The sequence below is a fragment of the Amblyraja radiata genome, chromosome 1, assembly GCF_010909765.2.
Source record: "Amblyraja radiata isolate CabotCenter1 chromosome 1, sAmbRad1.1.pri, whole genome shotgun sequence".
NCBI classification, from domain to species: domain Eukaryota; kingdom Metazoa; phylum Chordata; class Chondrichthyes; order Rajiformes; family Rajidae; genus Amblyraja; species Amblyraja radiata.
Window position 1 is genome coordinate 183552421 of NC_045956.1, and position 19478 is coordinate 183571898.

Below are 19478 nucleotides of genomic sequence, written 5' to 3' on the forward strand. Positions count from 1 at the left end.
ATTGTAAATAGCTGGGGTCCCAGCACTGAGCCTTGCGGTACCCCACTAGTCACTGCCTGCCATTCTGAAAAGGACCCGTTTACTCCTACTCCTTGCTTCCTGTTTGCCAGCCAGTTCTCTATCCACATCAATACAGAACCCCCAATGCCGGGTCATCCATTCCTTCTCTCCAGAGATGCAGCCTGACCTGCTGAGTTACTCCAACATTTTGTGTCTACCTTCATGCACCTATCCAAATGTCTTTTAAATATTGTTATAGCACCTGCCTCAACTATGTTTCCTGGGAGCTCGTCCAATAAAGCAATCATCCTGTGCTGCCATACACGGCAAGAAAATGCCAATCGTTCCAATGTGCTCGTGGTAAGTACGTAGAATGTACGTAGCGGGTACATCAGAGCTCGTGGATGTCTCGTGGCGGCTGGTAATGCTAACGGCAGGTACTCGGGAAGCGCGGAAACTCGTGACGTTTTTTCAACAGTGTGAAAAATTTCCAAGAGTAAAGAAATACTCGTGATGAAGTTCCAGGAGTTTGATTTTTTTTTTTTTAACTCGGGAGAGCTCTTGGGTAAACTCGCATCGTGGGACAAGGGCTTTTATTCAGACAAAACCATACAGAAATGCCATGACAGAAAACCAAAAAAAGGTTAACGGGTCAAGCAGTGTCAGGGGAAAGAGAAAAGCACAATCAATGTTTCAGGATGTACACAAAATTGCTGGAGAAACTCAGGATATTGACTCTTCATCGGAAGTGAGGCGATTACTATTTTAGGTTTGGAGGGATATGGATCAACCACAGGCAGGTAGAACTAGCAGTGATGGGGCATCTTGGCTGGCATGGACAAGTTGAGCCGAAGGGCCCACTTCCATCCGTATGACTCTATGAGGGATCTGCTGACCTAAGCTGGGTGTGATAAGAGAATAATAATAATAATAATAATGGATGGGATTTATATAGCGCCTTTCTACTAATACTCAAGGCGCTTTACATCGCATTATTCATTCACTCCTCAGTCACACTCGGTGGTGGTAAGCTACTTCTGTAGCCACAGCTGCCCTGGGGCAGACTGACGGAAGCGTGGCTGCCAATCTGCGCCTACGGCCCCTCCGACCACCACCAATCACTCACACACATTCACACACATTCACACACAGGCAAAGGTGGGTGAAGTGTCTTGCCCAAGGACACAACGACAGTATGCACTCCAAGCGGGATTCGAACCGGCTACCTTCCGGTTACCAGCCGAACACTTAGCCCATTGTGCCATCTGTCGTCCCGAATGAGAGCAAGAATGAGAGCAAGCGAGGCAGAGGAGAAGCTGGGTGAAGGCTTGCAAACTAAGCTCAGTCTTACCGGTAACACCACTTTTCCTTTCTCTTTTCCCAAAGGAGAGCTGCAAGAATCACAAGGAAAAACAATATTAAACGTAGGTGCTGCAAGCCGATTATAGTCATTCAGTATCTTCCAACATACAATGCACAGCAGAGAAATGATCCAAACCTTTAGCAATCTATACGTTATAAGCAAAAATATACAAATGGAGAAATAGATGAATGGGGGACCAGAGGACATCAGTTTAAGCGAAAAAGATTTAAGGGCCTGTCCCACTGTACGAGTTCATTCAAGAGCTCTCCCGAGATTTAAAAAAAATCAAACTCGTGGCAAGTACGTAGCGGGTACGTCGGAGCTCGGGACGTCTCTTAGCGGCTCGTAACGCTAACGGCAGGTACTCGGGAAACGCGGTAAGATCGTGAAGATTTTTCAACATGTTGAAAAATGTCCACGAGAGCCCCGATTACCTACGAGTGGCTATTACCGTAATTCTCCGAGTTCGAATCAGGGGAAACTCGGGAGAACTCTTGAATTACCTCGTACAGTGGGACAGGCCCTTTAATAGGAATCTGCAGGGTAACTTTTTCACACAAAGGGTGGTGGATGTAAGGAACAATAGGATCATGGCTAATCATTCAAAATCAGTACCCCGTTCCTGCTTTCTCTCCATATCCCTTGATTGCGTTAGCTCGAAGAGCTACATCTAACTCTCTCTTGAACACATCCAGTGTTCAGAGGGCAGAGTTGGATTCATGGGAGGTTGGTCTTGGAGGGGGGGGGGGGGGGATGCTCCTCAAACTGTGGAGCATTCTGGACAATACAGCTCACCCCCTCCATGACACACTGGTCAACCTGAGGAGCACCTTCAGCAACAGACTGGTTCCACCAAGATGCAGCACAGAACGCCACAGGAGAACCTTCTTCCCATGTGGCTATCAAACTGTACAACTCCTCCCCCTTCTGTCGTGCGGTAGACTGAGACTGACTACCCCACCCCCACCTCACCCCCCAATCTTTGCACATCCCCAAGCCTTTCCACTGGTCACTTTAATTTTGTGTTTCATGTATTTTGTGTTTTTTTATGACTGTTAATCAATTTTCCTCCTGGGAAGTTCTATCATATCATATCGCGAGTTCACCTCCCGCTGTAGAACTGCAGCAGTAATGGTCACACGCAGATTTTACAATACATCGCATTAAGGCACGGTGGTGCAGCGATAGAGTCGCTGCCTTACAGTGCTTACAGCCCCAGAGACGCAGGTTCGATCCCGGCCACGGGCGCTGTCTGTACGGAGTTTGTATGTTCTCCCCGTGACCTGCGTGGGGTGGGGAGATTGCAACCTTCACGTGGTCCGCCCTGTTTCAACCAATGCAATCGACTTGGCGTGCACAATCAAATAAGATCAATCAGTACAGGTTGTCCGACAACTTTAGGCTGTGCACGCCATACGCAAGAAGAAGTGACCCGCGTGGGTTTTCTCCGAGAACTTCGGTTTCCTCCCACACTCCAAAGACGTGCAGGTCTGTAGATCAATTGGCTTGGTGTAAATGCAAAATTGTCCCTAGTGTGTGTAGGATAGTGTTAAGGGCCTGTCCCACCTACGCGACCTTGGCTCGCAAATTACGCGACCTCGTGGTCGCTTGGGGTGTACGGGCACCGTATGGCCGCGCGGGGCCGGTCCCACTTAGAAGCACGGAGTTGCGCGGGGCTGGTCCCGACATCACGTGGGACTCAGAAATTCTTGCAGTGGCCGAAATCTTTGTGTGCCAACGGCCTGTCGGCACGCAGGCGCATTGCGGTCGTACGCAGTGTCTTGACATCGTATGCAGCGTCTTGACGGCCTACGCCCAGCACGTGGCGTTGTGTGATGACGTCACCGCCCGGCGTGGCGTGATGACGTCACCGCCCGACACCCAAATTCAGTCGGCCTGCCTCCTGCCCAGCTGATTGGTAAGAATGACGTAAATGACGTCACGCGCGAACTTGCGTGCGTTTGGCGCGACCAACTTCGCATGAATTCCGCGAAGTTCACGCGAAGTTGGTCGCGCCAAACGCACGCAATCGCATGCAAGTGGGACAGGCCCTTTAATGTGCGGGGATCGCTGGTCCCCGTGGAGTCAAGTGGTCCGAAGGGCCTGTTTCCGCGTTGTGCCTTTAAACTAAACTACGGGCAGATTACGGTGACCCCAAATTTTTTTTTCTTCCTTTGATTTTTTGCACAAAATTTCATCCCATGAGCAATGGTTGAATATTAAGCTGATTTACATCAGCCTCCCCGAGTCAGAACAAGGTTACCCCGTCTCATGAATTAAACAGCCCGCATCAATTCTCATTATTGCGCTGGAAGACTTAACTCAATATTTGTGATGAAATTTGCTGTGCCATTATTCCCTTGTTTCCCCCCCCCACATCCGCTGTGTTTATTTTTAAAGCTTGCCTTGCCACCTGGACTGAGCAAAGGGTGAACTTTCAAGAGCCCGGTTCTTCCGCCTGGCATGAAACCAAAAGTGACAACTTTGTGACCAAGGTAGACACAAAATGCTGGAGAAACTCAGCGGGTGAGGCAGCATCTCTGGAGAGAAGGAACAGGCGACGTTTCGGGTCGAGACAACTTATTTTTCCTTCGCTCCATAGATGCTGCCTCACCCGCTGAGTTTCTCCGTCTACCTTCGATTTTTCAAGCATCTGCAGTTCTTTCTTAAACTTTGTGACAAAGGTTATTTGTGCTACAGACGGCAAGCAGGTAGATATTCTATTTGGGGGACTGGGGGAAAGGGATGTAAGGGGGCCATGCTGTGGATCTTAGCACCCTGTCCCATTCCAACCTTGCTTCTCCTGTGATATTTGCCACACCAACAGCGTGGAAAAAGCCGTAGACACAAAAAGCTGGAGAAACTCAGCGGGTCAGGCAGCATCTCTGGAGAGAAGGAACGGGTGACGTTTCGGGTCGCGAGACTGAGTCAGGGGATTGGGAAACGAGAGATATAGAATGGACATAGAACAAATGAATGGAAGATTTGTAACCCAACCTCCCTTCCATCGACTCACCCCCTCTTTTCCATCGGGCAAGAAGTACAGAAGTTTGAAAACGCACACCTCCAGATTCAGGGACAGTTTCTTCCCAGCTGTTATCAGGCAACTGAACCATCTAACCACAACCAGAGAGCAGTGCTGAACTACTATCTACCTCATTGGTGACCCTTGGACTGTCCTTGATCGGACTTTGCTGGCTTTACCTTGCACTAAATGTTATTCCCTTTGCATTTATCTATACACTGTAAATGGCTCGATTGTAATCGTGTATTGTCTTTCTGCTGACTGGTTAGCACGCGACAAAAGCTTTTCACTGTACCTCGGTACACGTGACAATAAACTAAACTGAACTGAAACTGAGATATAGTGAAACACTATTTGCATGCTATGCAATTAGTTTAGTTTATTGTCAGTGATAGGCTCTTTGTTGCGCGCTGTCCAGTCAGCGGAAAACAACCCATGATAATGAGAATAATGTTTAGCGCAAGATAAAGTCCAGTAAAGTCCGATTAAAGATAGTCTGAGGGTCTCCAATGAGGTAGATGGTGCTTTCACCAGCCGGAGAGCGATCCTGCCCTACCATCGACCTCATTGGAAACCTGCGAGCTATCTTGCACTAAACGTTAGTCCCTTTATCCTGTATCTTTGCACCGTTCACAACTTGATTGTAATCTTGTACAGTCTTTTCATTGACTTGATAGCTCGCAGCAAAAGGTTTTTCACTGTCCCTCAGTACACGTGACAATAATAAACTAAACTAAAAATATCCAAATGCCTCTTCAAAGCCACCATCGTATCTGCCTCCGTTTCTTCCCAGCTGTTATCAGGCAACTGAATCGTTCTCTTACCAGTTAGAGTGCGGTTCTGACCACCCACCTACCTCATTCGGGACCTTTGAACCAAAGATCATAGAGCGGAGCTATGATCTTTGCTTTGAACTATCTATAAGATGTCAGGACTTTCATACGAAGAAAGACTGGATAGACTCGGCTTGTACTCGCCAGAATTTAGAAGATTGAGGGGGGGTCTTATAGAAGCTTACAAAATTCTTAAGGGGTTGGACAGGCTAGATGCAGGAAGATTGTTCCCGATGTTGGGGAAGTCCAGAACAAAGGGTCACAGTTTAAGGATAAGGGGAAGATGATGAGAGATGAGAGAAAACATTTTTCACACAGAGAGTGGTGAATCTGTGGAATTCCCTGCCACAGAAGGTAGTTGAGGCCAGTTCATTGGCTATATTTAAGAAGGAGTTAGATGTGGCCCTTGTGGCTAAAGGGATCAGGGGGTATGGAGAGAAGGCAGGTACAGGATACTGAGTTGGATGATCAGCCATGATCATATTGAATGGCGATGCAGACTCGAAGGGCCGAATGGCCTACTCCTGCACCTATTTTCTATGTTTCCGTTTCTATAATCGGACTTTATCTTGCACTAAATGGTGTACCTTTACCCTGCATCTTTGACAGGATAGCACTCAACAAATGCTTATCGCTATACCTGGGTAAACATGACAACAAACTAAACTAAAACTCAAACAAACAAGGAGAAGAAGAGCCCTCAATGGCCAGAAAGCCTCTCAAAAGCTCATTCAAAAGAGTTGAGTTTAGTTTTAGAGATACAGCGCGGAAACAGGCCCTTCGGCCCACCGGATTCGCGCCGACCAGCGAACCCCGCACATTAACACTATCCTACACCCACTAGGGACAATTGTTACATTTGCCAAGCCAATTAACCTACAAACTTGCACGTCTTTGAAGTGTGGAAGGAAACCAAAGATCTCGGAAAAAAACCCTCGTGGGTCACGGGGAGAACGTACAAGCTCCGTACAGACAGCGCCCGTAGTCGGGATCGAACCCGGGTCTCCGGCGCTGCATTCGCTGTAAGGCAGCGACTCTAACCACTGCGCCACCGCAACCGTTGAGTGTTCTCAATCTGGTTCTCCCTGGTTGCCCTCTCACACGTTCTCTCCATCTCGGGGGGAGGCCATGATTGAAGGGGGAACGCGGTGGAGGGGTGGGGGAGGGCATAGAGAACGAAGGTGGGACCCATCATGGCACAAAGCTGGGTGGCAGTGTGAACTGTGAGGAGGATGCTATGAGAATGCAGGGTGACTTGGACTGGTTGGGGGTGTGGGCAGATGCATGGCAGATGCAGTTTAATGTGGATAAATGTGGGGTTATCCACTTTGGTAGCAAAAACAGAAAGACACATTACTGTCAAATTGGGAAAAGCGGAAGTACAACGGGATCTGGGGGTCCTTGTTCATCAGTCAATGAAAGTAAGCATGCAGGTACAGCACTCAGTGAAGAAAGCAAATGGCATGTTGGCCTTTATAACAAGAGGAGTTGAGTATAGGAGCGTAGAGGTTCTTCTACAGTTGTACAGGGCCCTAGTGAGACCACACCTGGAGTATTGTGTGCAGTTTTGGTCCCCTAATTTGAGGAAGGACAGTATTGCTATTGAGGAAGTGCAGCGTAGGTTTACAAAGTTAATTCCCAGGATGGCGGGACTGTCATATGCTGAGAAAATGTTGCGGCTGAGCTTGTATACTCTGGAGTTTAGAAGGATGAGAGGGCATCTTATTGAAACATATAAGATTATTAAGTGTTTGGACACGCCAGAGGCAGGAAACATGTTCCCGATGTTGGGGGAGTCCAGAACCAGGGGCCACAGTTTAAGAATAAGGGGCAAGCCATTTAGAACGGAGATGAGGAAACACTTTTTCACACACAGAGAGTTGTGAGTCTGTGGAATTCTCTGCCTCAGAGGGCGGTGGAGGCCGGTTCACTGGATACTTTCAAGAGAGAGCCAGATAGGGTCTTAAAGATAGTGCAGTCTAGGGATATGGGGAGAAGGCAGGAACGGGGTACTGATTGGGGATGATCAGCCATGATCACATTGATCGGCTCGAAGGACCGAATGGCCCACTCCTGCACTATTGTCTATTGTCTAAAGCCGTTCGATCGACTTTTTGTAACTTTGTCGGTGCCAGAAACGTGGCGACTCTTGTGTACTGCCCAGGTGAGATTTGGTGTGCTGCCTAGCTGCATAACCAGGTTGTATGCCAAAAACAAAGCATTTCACTGTGATGTTAAAAGTACCATTGAATCTTCTCTCCCGAGCTGTGCTCTCTTCACCAGCAGCTTGTGTGACATCCCATCACTACAGTACCTTCCCACCCCATCCCCAACCTGAAACCACACACACAATCCTCTAGTCCCCAACCAACACTTCTACATCTGCAGCCAACCTTTTGCTGCCCATTTCTTCACATTCATTCACCCAGCGTGCAAGGCTGTTTCCCACCACTCGCTGCTTGGCTCCGTAATACGCAATTCGTTGAAATTAAACTCCACATCATCCAAAAGGTATGCGTGCCCACTATGTTCTGGTGTGCTAAAGCAAAGCAAGAATTTCATTGTCCTACCAGGGACACATGACAATAAACTATCTTGAACTTGAACTCTTGAAATGCCGGAAAAGCTCGCCTTGCCCAAGGGAACCTAACAAACCACAGGAGATGCAACACCTGACCCGATACCCTCTCCGTCCAAGGATCCCAATCGTTTTTTCAGACGAGGAGGAGGTTGACTTACGCCTCCTCCAACCTCATCTACTGTATCTGCTGTTCCAGGTCTGGCCTCCTATATACTGGTGAGACCTACACCAAACCCAAACCAATTAGGAGCAGATGAGGGCATTCGATCCAATTTGTGACCCCAGCTACAAAGACAGATGTGTACAGCAATTCGTTCTTCCCCCGCACAATTATAGCATGGAATAATCTCCACCCAACTATAGTTACCCAACCAGATGCAACTAAATTTAAAGTAGCTCTTTCTTCCCAATAACCCTTTCTGGCTTAATCCCTCCCTTCACCACCTCCAGTTTAAATTCCATTTGGAATATTTTGGAGGACCAAGAAACCAAGAACCAAGCGCAGGCTCGGTGATTGTCTTGCTGAACACCTCTGCTCAGTCCGCCCAAACCTACCTGATCTCCCGGTTGCTAAACACTCTATCTCCCCCTCCCATCCCCACACTGACCTTTCTGTCCTGGGCCTCCTCCATTGTCAGAGTGAGGCCCAGCACAAATTGGAGGAACAACACCTCATATTTCGCTTGGGCAGCTTACACCCCAGCGGTATGAACATTGACTTCTCTAACATCAAATAGCCCTTGCTTTCCCATTCTCTCCATCCCCTTCCCCTTCCCGGTTCTCCCACCAGTTTGAATGTCCCTGATTACATTTTATCCCTGTTGACTTTGTTGTAACCTTCTCCTAGCTAACAATGATCTATTCTACATTTGCCTTGATCTCCATCCCCTTTGATGTTTCGTTCTCACACCTCACACTTCCTTATCTCTGTATCTTCCCCTTCCCCGACTCTCAGCCTGAAGAAGGGTCTCGACCCGAAACGACACCTATTCCTGCTCTCCGGAGATGCTGCCTGTCCCGCTGAGTTACTCCAGCATTTTGTGTCTATCTTCTAGCAATTCTTCAGTGTGCCCAGCAGATGTTCCATATTAATGGGTATGTATTTTGAGCAGTTTTGGGCCCCATATCTAAGGAATCATGTGCTGGTGCTGGAGAGGGTCCAGAGGAGGTTTACGAGAATGATCCCAGGAATGAGTGGGTTAACATATAAAGAGGGGAGACCTCATTGAAACTTACCGAATGGTGAAAGACCTGGATGGAGTGGATATGGAGATTGTTTCCACTAGTGGGAGAGTCTGTACCTTTAGGAAGGCGATGAAGAGGAATTTCTTTATTCAGAATCTGTGGAATTCATTGCCACTGAAGGATGGGGAGGCCAAGTCAATGGATATTTTTAAGGCAGAGATAGATAGATTCTTCATTAGTACAGGATTTAGTTTTAAAGGTACAGCGTGGAAACAGGCCTTTCTGACCACCGAGTCTGCATCGACCAGCGATCCCCGCACATTAACACTATCCTACACACACTAGGGACAATTTACATTGACACCAAGCCAATTAACCTACAAACCTGTACATCTTTGGAGTGGGGGAGGAAACCGAAGAACTCAGAAAAAACCCACGCGGGTCACGGGGAGAACGTACAAACTCCGTACAGACAGCGCCCGTAGTCGGGATTGAACCCGGGTCTCTGGCGCTGCAAGGCAGCAACTCAAGTTCAAGTGAGTTTATTGTCATGTGTCCCTGATAGGACAATGAAATTCTTGCTTTGCTTCAGCACACAGAACATAGTAGGCATTGACTACTAAAACAGATCAATGGGTCCATATACCGTACTTTTAAATATATACACACATGAATAAATAAAATTATAAATTGCAAATAACAGATAATCTACCGCTGCACCACCGTGACCGCCCAAGGCAGGGGTATGGGGAGAAGGCAGGAGAATGGGGTTGAGAGAGAAAGATAGATAAGCCATGATTTGAATGACGGGGTAGACTTTATGAGCCAAATGGCCCAATTCTGCTCCAATCACTGGTGAACCGATGAACATGTACTGGGGTAATGTTTAAGAAAGAACTGCGGATGCTGGAAAAATCGAAGGTAGACGAAAATGCTGGAGAAACTCAGCGGGTGAGTTTCGGGTCGAGACCCTTCTTCAGACTGGGGTAAGGTTCATTCGCACACAAAGGAGAAAATAAAAAATCAACTTGGAAATTATTGGCAGGCAAGCAGAAAAGAACTAGCCTCCTTACACACCGGTAGTAAACTATTTATCAGAGTTTCCAAGAGCCCTGTGCGAGAGCTTTGCTGATAGCAACACTTCCAAACTAATTGCTTTAAAATTAGTATCGACCCCAGAGCCTTCCAGCTGCTGCAAATTCACCAGATTGAGTGATGAATCTAGACTCGAACAAGCCACTCGATAAGAATTTTTCTTTTTCCCCCCCCCCTCTGTGTATTGATTGTACAAGCTCCTGGCCTTCTGTGCTATACACAGCAAACTCTCCCCCTTGCCCATCCCTCGCCTGCTGTCAAGGCAACACTCCACAAGTGCTCCGTACTGTAATTAAAACCAGCGGCGGTGAAAATGCCAAGTAGCCGGGACACACACACACGCGCGCGCGGTGAGTTGTAAAAGCAGAAAGACGGCCACCGAGGGCTTGCACATCAACGCAGGTGCCCGAGGCCAGAGCACAAAAACGGCAATCAGTCTGAAGAAGGGTCTCGACCCGAAACGTCACATTTCCTTCGTTCCATAGATGCTGCCTCACCCGCTGAGTTCCTCCAGCATTTTTGGCCACCTTCGATTTTTCCAGCATCTGCAGTTCTTTTTTAAACATCAGTCTGAAAAGGGGTCTCGACCCGAAACGTCACCTATTCCTATAGGAGCGGAATTAAGCCATTCGGCCCATCAAGTCTACTCTGCCATTCAATCATGGCTGATCTATCTATCCATCACAACCCCATTCTCTTGCCTTCTCCCCATAACCGCTGACACCCGTATTAATTAAGAACCATCAATCTCGCCATAAAAATACCCATTGACAAGGCCTCCACAGTTTTCTGTGGCAATGAATTCCATAGATTCACCACCCTCTGGCTGAAGAAATTTGTCTTAGACAATAGACAATAGGTGCAGGAGTAGGCCATTTGGCCCTTCGAGCCAGCACCGCCATTCAATGTGACATCCCCAATCAGTACCCCGTTCCTGCCTTCTCCCCATATCCCCTGACTCCGCTATTTTTAAGAGCCCTATCTAGCTCTCTCTTGAAAGCATCCAGAGAACCTGCCTCCACTGCCCACTGAGGCAGAGAATTCCACAGACTCACCACTCTCTGTGAGAAAAAGTGTTTCCTCGTCTCCGTTCTAAATGGCTTACTCCTTATTCTTAAACTGTGGCCCCTGGTTCTGGACTCTCCCAACATCGGGAACATGTTTCCTGCCTCTAGCGTGTCCAAGCCCTTAACAATCTTATATGTTTCAATGAGATATCTTCTCATCCTTCTAAACTCCAGAGTGTACAAGCCCAGTCTTAATCTCCTTTCGAAAGGCATGTCTTTTTATTCTGAGGCTGTGACCTCTGGTCCTAGACTCTCCCACTAGTGGACACATACACTTATCCAGACCAGTAAGGCTGGAGCAAGTAAGAATTACATTGTTCTGTTGCCGGTACATAAGTCAATTAAACACTCTCAACTCTTGAACAGCAAACCCAGAACACAGTCAACCCAGAACAAGACTTCAGGCACAGGAAGACGAGTCACCCACAAGATAGAGATAGATTTTCGAGAGTCAATGGTCTTTTATTGTCATAGATGTCCCAGAAAGAACAATTAAATTCTTAATTCTTACTTGCAGCAACACAACAGAATATGTAAACACAGGAAACAATACAATAAACAAGAAAAAAAAAGTTATGTGTGTGCATACACATACTCACATATATACAGATCATAGACAGACACAAAATGCTGGAGTAACTCAGCGGGACAGGCAGCATCTCTGGAGAGAAGGAATGGGTGGCGTTTCGGGTCCAGACCCTTCTTCAGACCTTCTTCGAGGGTCTCCACCAGAAACGTCACCCATTCCTTCTCTCCAGAGATGCTGCCTGTCTTGCTGAGTTACTCCAGCATTTTGTGTCTACCTTTGGTTTAAACCACATCTGCAGTTCCTTCCTACAAAAAAAAAAAATATATATATATATATATATATATACACACACACACACACACACACATATATATATATATATATATATATATATAGATATAGATATATATATATAGATATATATATATATATATATATACATATATACACACACACACACATATATATATATATACACATATACACACATATATATATATATATATACAAAAAATTTAAAAATATATAGAGAGAGAAACATGAAGGGTCTCAACCTGAAACGTCACCCATTCCTTCTCTCCAGAGATGCTGCCTGTCCCGCTGAGTTACTCCAGCATTTTGTGTCTGTCTATGATCTGTATATATGTGAGTATGTGTATGCGCACATATAACTTTCTTTTTCCTCGTTTATTATATTGTTTACTGTGTTTACATATTCTGTTGTGCTGCTGCAAGTAAGAATTAAGAATTTAATTGTTCTTTCTATACACTCACACCAAAATAATTTTAGCAAAGCAATGCTTTTAAATGAGCTGTACTGTTTAATTACAAGTACCTATTGGGACGTCTAGGAAGGTATTGTAAATGCTGGTTTAAACCGAAGATAGACACAAAAAGCTGGAGTAACTCAGCGGGTCAGGCAGCATCTCTGGAGTCAAGTCAAGTTTATTCGTCACATACATATACGAGATGTGCAGTGAAATAAAAAGTGGCAATGCTCACGAACTGTGCAAACAAACACACAAACAAACTACAAACAGAATGGAACAGAATCACATATTCGCATATTTCATATTTGTGGGAGGGAAGAAAGGAATAGATGACGTTTTGGGTCAAGTTCAAGTGAGTTTATTGTCATGTGTCCCTTATAGGACAATGAAATTCTTGCTTTGCTTCAGCACAACAGAACATAGTAGGCATTGACTACAAAACAGATCAGTGAGTCGAGACCTTTCTTCAGACTGAGAGTCAGGGGAAAGGGAAATGAGAAATATAGATGGCACATAGAACAAATGCGTGAAAGATACTGTACGTAAACCAACGTCCCTTCCATTGATTCCAATTAATTCAATGCAAGATATGCATAAAACAACGATGATGAATAATAAAAGCCTTGATGAATAATGTTGAAGATATTGCCACGGGGCAGGCACGTAAGAAAACCAACTTGCTGCCCCTTTGCCCTTTGCCAAGATGTTGCTGTGCGCAAAATATGCCTACAAAGCAAGTCACTGAAGTAATTCCTTGCACATGAAGCATTTTGAGACGTTAATGAGTGATGTGATGAGTTGTTATGCAAATACACATCTCTCTCTCTCTCTCTCACTCTCTCCTCTGCCCCAGGCAAAGTAAGAGAGTGAACGCTTCCAAAATGCAGCAGGTATTTATGTCCAAATCACACAGCTCATCAGTCACTCTTCAAATTAACACTCACCTCCATACTCGGATGCGCAATTTATTTTCCAGATTCAGAAGATCATAAGTCATAGGCGTAGAATTAGGCCATTCGGCCCATCAAGTCCACTCTGTCATTCAATCATGGCTGAGTCGCTGCCTCAAAAAGGCTGGCAGTATCATCAAGGACCCGCACCATCCTGGCCACACACTCATCTCCCCGCTACCTTCAGGTAGAAGGTACAGGAGCCTGAAGACTGCAACGTCCAGGTTCAGGAATAGCTACTTCCCCACAGCCATCAGGCTATTAAACTTGGCTCAGACAAAACTCTGAATATTAATAACCCATTATCTGTTATTTGCACTTTATCAGTTTATTTATTCATGTGTGTATATATTTATATAATGGTATATAGACACACTGATCTGTTTTGTAGTAAATGCCTACTATGTTCTGTTGTGCTGAAGCAAAGCAAGAATTTCATTGTCCTATCGGGGACACATGACAATAAACTCTCTTGAATAATCTTGAATAATCTCTCCCTCCTAATCCCATTCTCCTGCCTTCTCCCCATGACCTCTGACACCCGCACTAATCAAGAATCTATCTATCTCTGCCTTAAAAATGTCCATTGACTTGGCCTGCACAGCCTTTCCGTGGCAAAGAATTCCACAGATTCACCACCCTCTGACTAATGAAGTCAACATTTGTCAAAAGAAGACGCAATTAGCCTCCGTTTTAAGAATAAAGGTCTTCGCTTCACTAATCGAACATTGACTATTACAGACACCGAGTGCTAGAGTCACTCAGCGTGACAGGCAGCATCTCTGAAGAAAAAGTAAGTGTGGCGTTTCTTCAAACTGAAGAAGAGCACCAACCGGAAACGTCACCCATCCGTTTTCTCCAGAGATACTGCCTGACCCGCTGAGTTACTTTGGGACTTTGTCTCTATCTTCTGTATAAAGCAGCATCTACACTTTCTTCCTACAAATAGACACAGCATAGCACAAGAAAAGCTTCTGTCCACAATGCTATAGATACATAAAAACATAGAAAATAGGTGCGGGAGGATGCCATTCGGCCCCGAGCCAGCACCGCCATTCATTGTGATCACGGCTGTTCGTCCCCAATCAATAACCCGTGCCTGCCTTCTCCCCATATCCCTTGACTCCACTAGCCCCTAGAGCTCTATCTAACTCTCTCGTAAATCCATCCAGTGATTTGGCCTCCACTGCCCCCTGTGACAGGGAATTCCATAAATTCACAACTCTCTGGGTGAAAACATTTTTTCTCACCTCAGTCCTAAATGGCCTCCCCTTTATTCTAACACTGTGGCCCCTGGTTCTGGACTCGACCAACATTGGGAACATTTTTCCTGCATCAAGCTTGCCCATTCCTTTTATAATTTTATATGTTTCCATAAGATAACCCCTCATCCTTCTAAACTCCAGTGAATACAAGCATAGTCTTTTCAATCTTTCCTCATATGACAGTCCCACCATCCCAGAGATCAATCTTGTGAACCTACGCTGCACTATAATAATAATAATGGATGGGATTTATATTGCGCCTTTCTAATACTCAAGGCGCTTTACATCGCATTATTCATTCACTCCTCAGTCACACTCGGTGGTGGTAAGCTACTTCTGTAGCCACAGCTGCCCTGGGGCAGACTGACGGAAGCGTGGCTGCCATTCTGCGCCTACGGCCCCTCCGACCACCACCAATCACACACACACATTCACACACAGGCAAAGGTGGGTGAAGTGTCTTGCCCAAGGACACAACGACAGTATGCACTCCAAGCGGGATTCGAACCGGCTACCTTCCGGTTGCCAGCCGAACACTTAGGCACTGCCTCAATCACAAGGATGCCCTTCCTCAAATTAGGAGACCAAAACTGTATACAATACTCCAGATGGTCTTACCAGAGCCCAATACAACTGCAGAAGAACCTCTTTACTCCTATACTGAAATCCTCTTGTTATGAATGCCAACATTCCACTAGCTTTCTTCACTGCCTGCTGTACCTGTAAGCCAACTTTCAGTGACCGGTGTACAAGGACACCCAGGTCTCGCTGTACCTCCCCCTTACCTAACCTAACCCCATTGAGATAATAATCTGCCCCCTTGTTTTTTCCACCAGTGGATAACCTCACATTTATCTATATTATACTGCATCTGCCACGCATCTGCCCACTCACTCAACCTGTCCAAGTCACCCTGCAACCTCCTAACATCCTCTTCACAGTTCACACTGCCACCCAGCTTTGTGTCATCCGCAAACTTGCTAGTGTTGCTCCTAATTCCCTCTTCCAAATCCTGAATATATATGGTAAACAGTTGCGGCCGCAACACCGAGCTTTGTGGCACTCCACTCGCCACTGCCTGCCACTCTGAAAAGGACCCGTTCACTCCTACTCTTTGCTTCCTGCCTGCCAACCAATTTTCTATCCATGTCAACACCCTATCCCCAATAAAATGTGCTCTAAATTTAGTCACCAGTCTCCCGATTTTAGTCACCAGTCTGCACTTATCTTGCACTAAATGTTATTTACGTTATTCCCTTTATTCTGTGTCTGCACACTGTGGACAGCTCGATTGTAATCATGTATTGTCTTTCCGCTGACTGGTTGGCACACAACAAAAGCTTTTCACTGTACCTCGGTACACGTGACAATAAACTCAAAACTCTTATCTGCTTGCGTATGACCCACATCCCTCCATTCCCTGCAAATTCATGTCCAAAAGCCTCTTCAATGACCCATTATATCCGCCTCAACCACCAACGTGTTCTGAGCACTCATGGTTCTCCATGTGTAAAAAATAAATTGCCTCACATGTCGCCCTTAAAATTTCCCTCCCGCCTTCACACTACAGTGACTTGCAAAAGTATTCATACCCCTTGAACTTTTCCACATTTTGTCACGTTACAACCACAAACGTAAATGTATTTTATTGGAATTTTTTGTGATAGACCAACACTAAGTGGCGCATAATTGTGAAGTGGAAGGAAAATGATACATGGTTTTCACATTTTTTTACAAATAAAAAACTGAAAAGTGTGGCGTGCAAAAGTATTCAGCCCCCTTTACTCTGATGCCCCTAAATAAAATCCAGTGCAACCAATTGCCTTCAGAAGTCACCTAATTAGTAAATGGAGTCCACTTGTGTGTAATCTAATCTCAGTATAAATACAGCTGTTCTGTGAAGGCCTCAGAGGTTTGTTAGAGAGCATTAGTGAACAAACAGCATCATGAAGCCCAAGGAACACACCAGACAGGTCAGGGATAAAGTTGTGGAGAAGTTTAAAGCAGGGTTAGGTTATAAAAAAATATCCCAAGCTTTGAACATCTCACGTGCTGGACTGGAGGGCGGCAGCTTCGACCACCCCCGGGCCGCGGTGTTTGAACCGGCCCGTTTGCGGGGTTCGGTGAGCCGCGGGACTGTTTGTGCCATCGCCCGGTGGGGAATCGCCTCAGCGCAGAGGGAGAAGAGGAGGGAAGAGACAGTAAACCTAAGATTTTTGCCTCCACCACAGTGAGGAGGTGCTTGGAGGATACACTGTGGTGGTGTTAATTTGTGTTTATTGTTGTTTATTATTGTATGATTGTATGTATGACTGCAGGCACGAAATTTTGTTCAGACCGTAAGGTCTGAATGACAATAAAGGTATTCAATTCAATTCAATTCAATTCAATCCATCATCCGAAAATGGAAAGAGTATGGCACAACTGCAAACCTACCAAGACATGGCCGTCCACCTAAACTGACAGGCCGGGCAAGGAGAGCATTGATCAGAGAAGCAGCTAAGAGGCCCATGGTAACTCTGGAGGAGCTGCAGAGATCCACAGCTCAGGTGGGAGAATCTGTCCACAGGACAACTATTAGTCGTGCACTCCACAAATCGGGCCTTTATGGAAGAGTGGCAAGAAGAAAGCCATTGTTGAAAAAAAGCCATAAGAATTCCCGTTTGCAGTTTGCCACAAGCCATGTGGGGGACACAGCAAACATGTGGAGGAAGGTGCTCTGGTCAGATGAGACCAAAATTGAAGTTTTTGGCCTAAATGCAAAACACTATGTGTGGCGGAAAACTAACACTGCACATCACCCTGAACACACCATCCCCACTGTGAAACATGGTGGTGGCAGCATCATGCTGTGGGGATGCTTTTCTTCAGCAGGGACATGAAAGCTGGTCAGAGTTGATGGGAAGATGGATGGAGCCAAATACAGGGCAATCTTGGAAGAAAACCTGTTAGAGTCTGCAAAAGACTTGAGACTGTGGCAGAGGTTCACCTTCCAGCAGGACAACGACCCTAAACATACAGCCAGAGCTACAATGGAATGGTTTAGATCAAAGCATATTCATGTGTTAGAATGTCCCAGTCAAAGTCCAGACCTAAATCCAATTGAGAATCTCTGGCAAGACTTGAAAATTGCTGTTCACAGACGCTCTCCATCCAATCTGACTGAGCTTGAGCTATTTTGCAAAGAAGAATGGGCATAAATTTCAGTCTCTAGATGTGCAAAGCTGGTAGAGACATACCCCAAAAGACTAGCAGCTGTAATTGCAGCGAAAGGTGGTTCTACAAAGTATTGACTCAGGGGGGCTGAATACTTTTGCACCCCACACTTTTCAGTTTATTTGTAAAAAAAATTGAAAAACATGTATAATTTTCCTTCCACTTCACAATTATGCGCCACTTTGCGTTGGTCTATCACATAAAATCCCAATAAAATACATTTACGTTTGTGGTTGTAACGTGACAAAATGTGGAAACTTTTGCAAGCCACTGTATGTCCTCTAGTATTAGATGTTTCCATCTTGGGGAGGATAAAGTTCCTACTATCTACCCCATATATACAACTCATAATTTTATACACTTCTATCAGGTCTCCCTTCAACCACCAGATTTCAAGAATAAAAACAATCCAACTCTGTCCAACCTCTCCCAGTAGCTTATAGCCGCTAATCTACAATGACTAAGGCGGTCTACTTTCATCAACTACATTCATTCCACCCCTTTAAATCAATGCCTATTGTATTTGTGCATGGCTTGATCTGTACTCATGTATGGTAGGATTTGATTTAGAATCATAGAGTGATATAGTGTGGAAACAGGCCCTTCGGCCCAACTCGCACACCGGCCAACAATGTCCCAGCTGCCCGCGCTTGGTCCATATCCCTCCAAACCTGTCCCATCCATGTACCTGTCTAACTGCTTCTTAAACGATGGGATAATCCCAGCCTCAACTACCTCCTCCGGCAGCTCGTTCCATACACCCACCACCCTCTGTGTGAAAAAGTTACCCCTCGGATTCCTATTTGACTAGATATCAGACAAGCAAAAGCTTTTCACTGTATCTATAAGGGGGGACGATAGAGGTCTTTAAAATGATGAGAGGGATAGACATGGATAAGCTTTTTCCATTGAGAGTAGGGAAGATTCAAACAAGAGGACATGAATTGAGAATTAAGGGGCAGAAGTTTAGGGGCAACATGAGGGGGAACTTCTTTACTCAGAGAGTGGTAGCTGTGTGGAATGAGCTTCCAGTGGAAGTGGTGAAGGCAGGTTCGTTTTTATCATTTAAAAATAAATTGGATAGGTATATGGACGGGAAAGGAATGGAGGGTTATGGTCTGAGTGCAGGTCGATGGGACTAGGTGAGAGTAAGTGTTTGGCACGGACTAGAAGGGCCGAGATGCCCTGTTTCCGTGCTGTAATTGTTATATCGTTATCTCGGTACACGTGACAATAGTTAACCAGGATCAGCGGAGCAGGCTTTGTAGTCAAGTGTCATACAGTGTTGAAACAGGCCCTTTGGCCCAACTTGCCCATGCCAACCAACACGCCCCATCGACGCTAGTTCCATCTGCCCGCATTCGGCTCCATATCCCTCTAAACCTTTCCTATCCTTGTACCTGTCCGAAAATCCTTTAAATGATGTTATAGCACCTGCCTCAGCTACCTCCTCTGGGAGCTCATTCCACATGCCATTCACCCTCTGTGTGAAAAAAAAATGCCCCTAGTAAATGTTTTAGTCTATATCTCTCGTTCCCCTTTCCCTTCTCTCAGTCTGACCCGAAACGTCACCTATTCCTTTCCTCCAGAGATGCTGCC

The 19478-nt window shown here is 45.8% G+C and overlaps 1 protein-coding gene across 3 annotated transcripts in view; it reads right to left on the reverse strand.

Annotated features, from left to right (window-relative positions):
• Nucleotides 1–19478, reverse strand: part of pcgf1 (polycomb group ring finger 1) — a 71326-nt gene that overhangs the window by 16191 nt on the left and 35657 nt on the right. For all 3 annotated transcript variants that reach the window (XM_033035868.1, XM_033035860.1, XM_033035852.1), the window contains one exon: nt 1352–1391. In XM_033035868.1, the coding sequence (XP_032891759.1) occupies nt 1352–1391 (40 nt within the window). The remainder of the gene's footprint in view (nt 1–1351; nt 1392–19478) is intronic.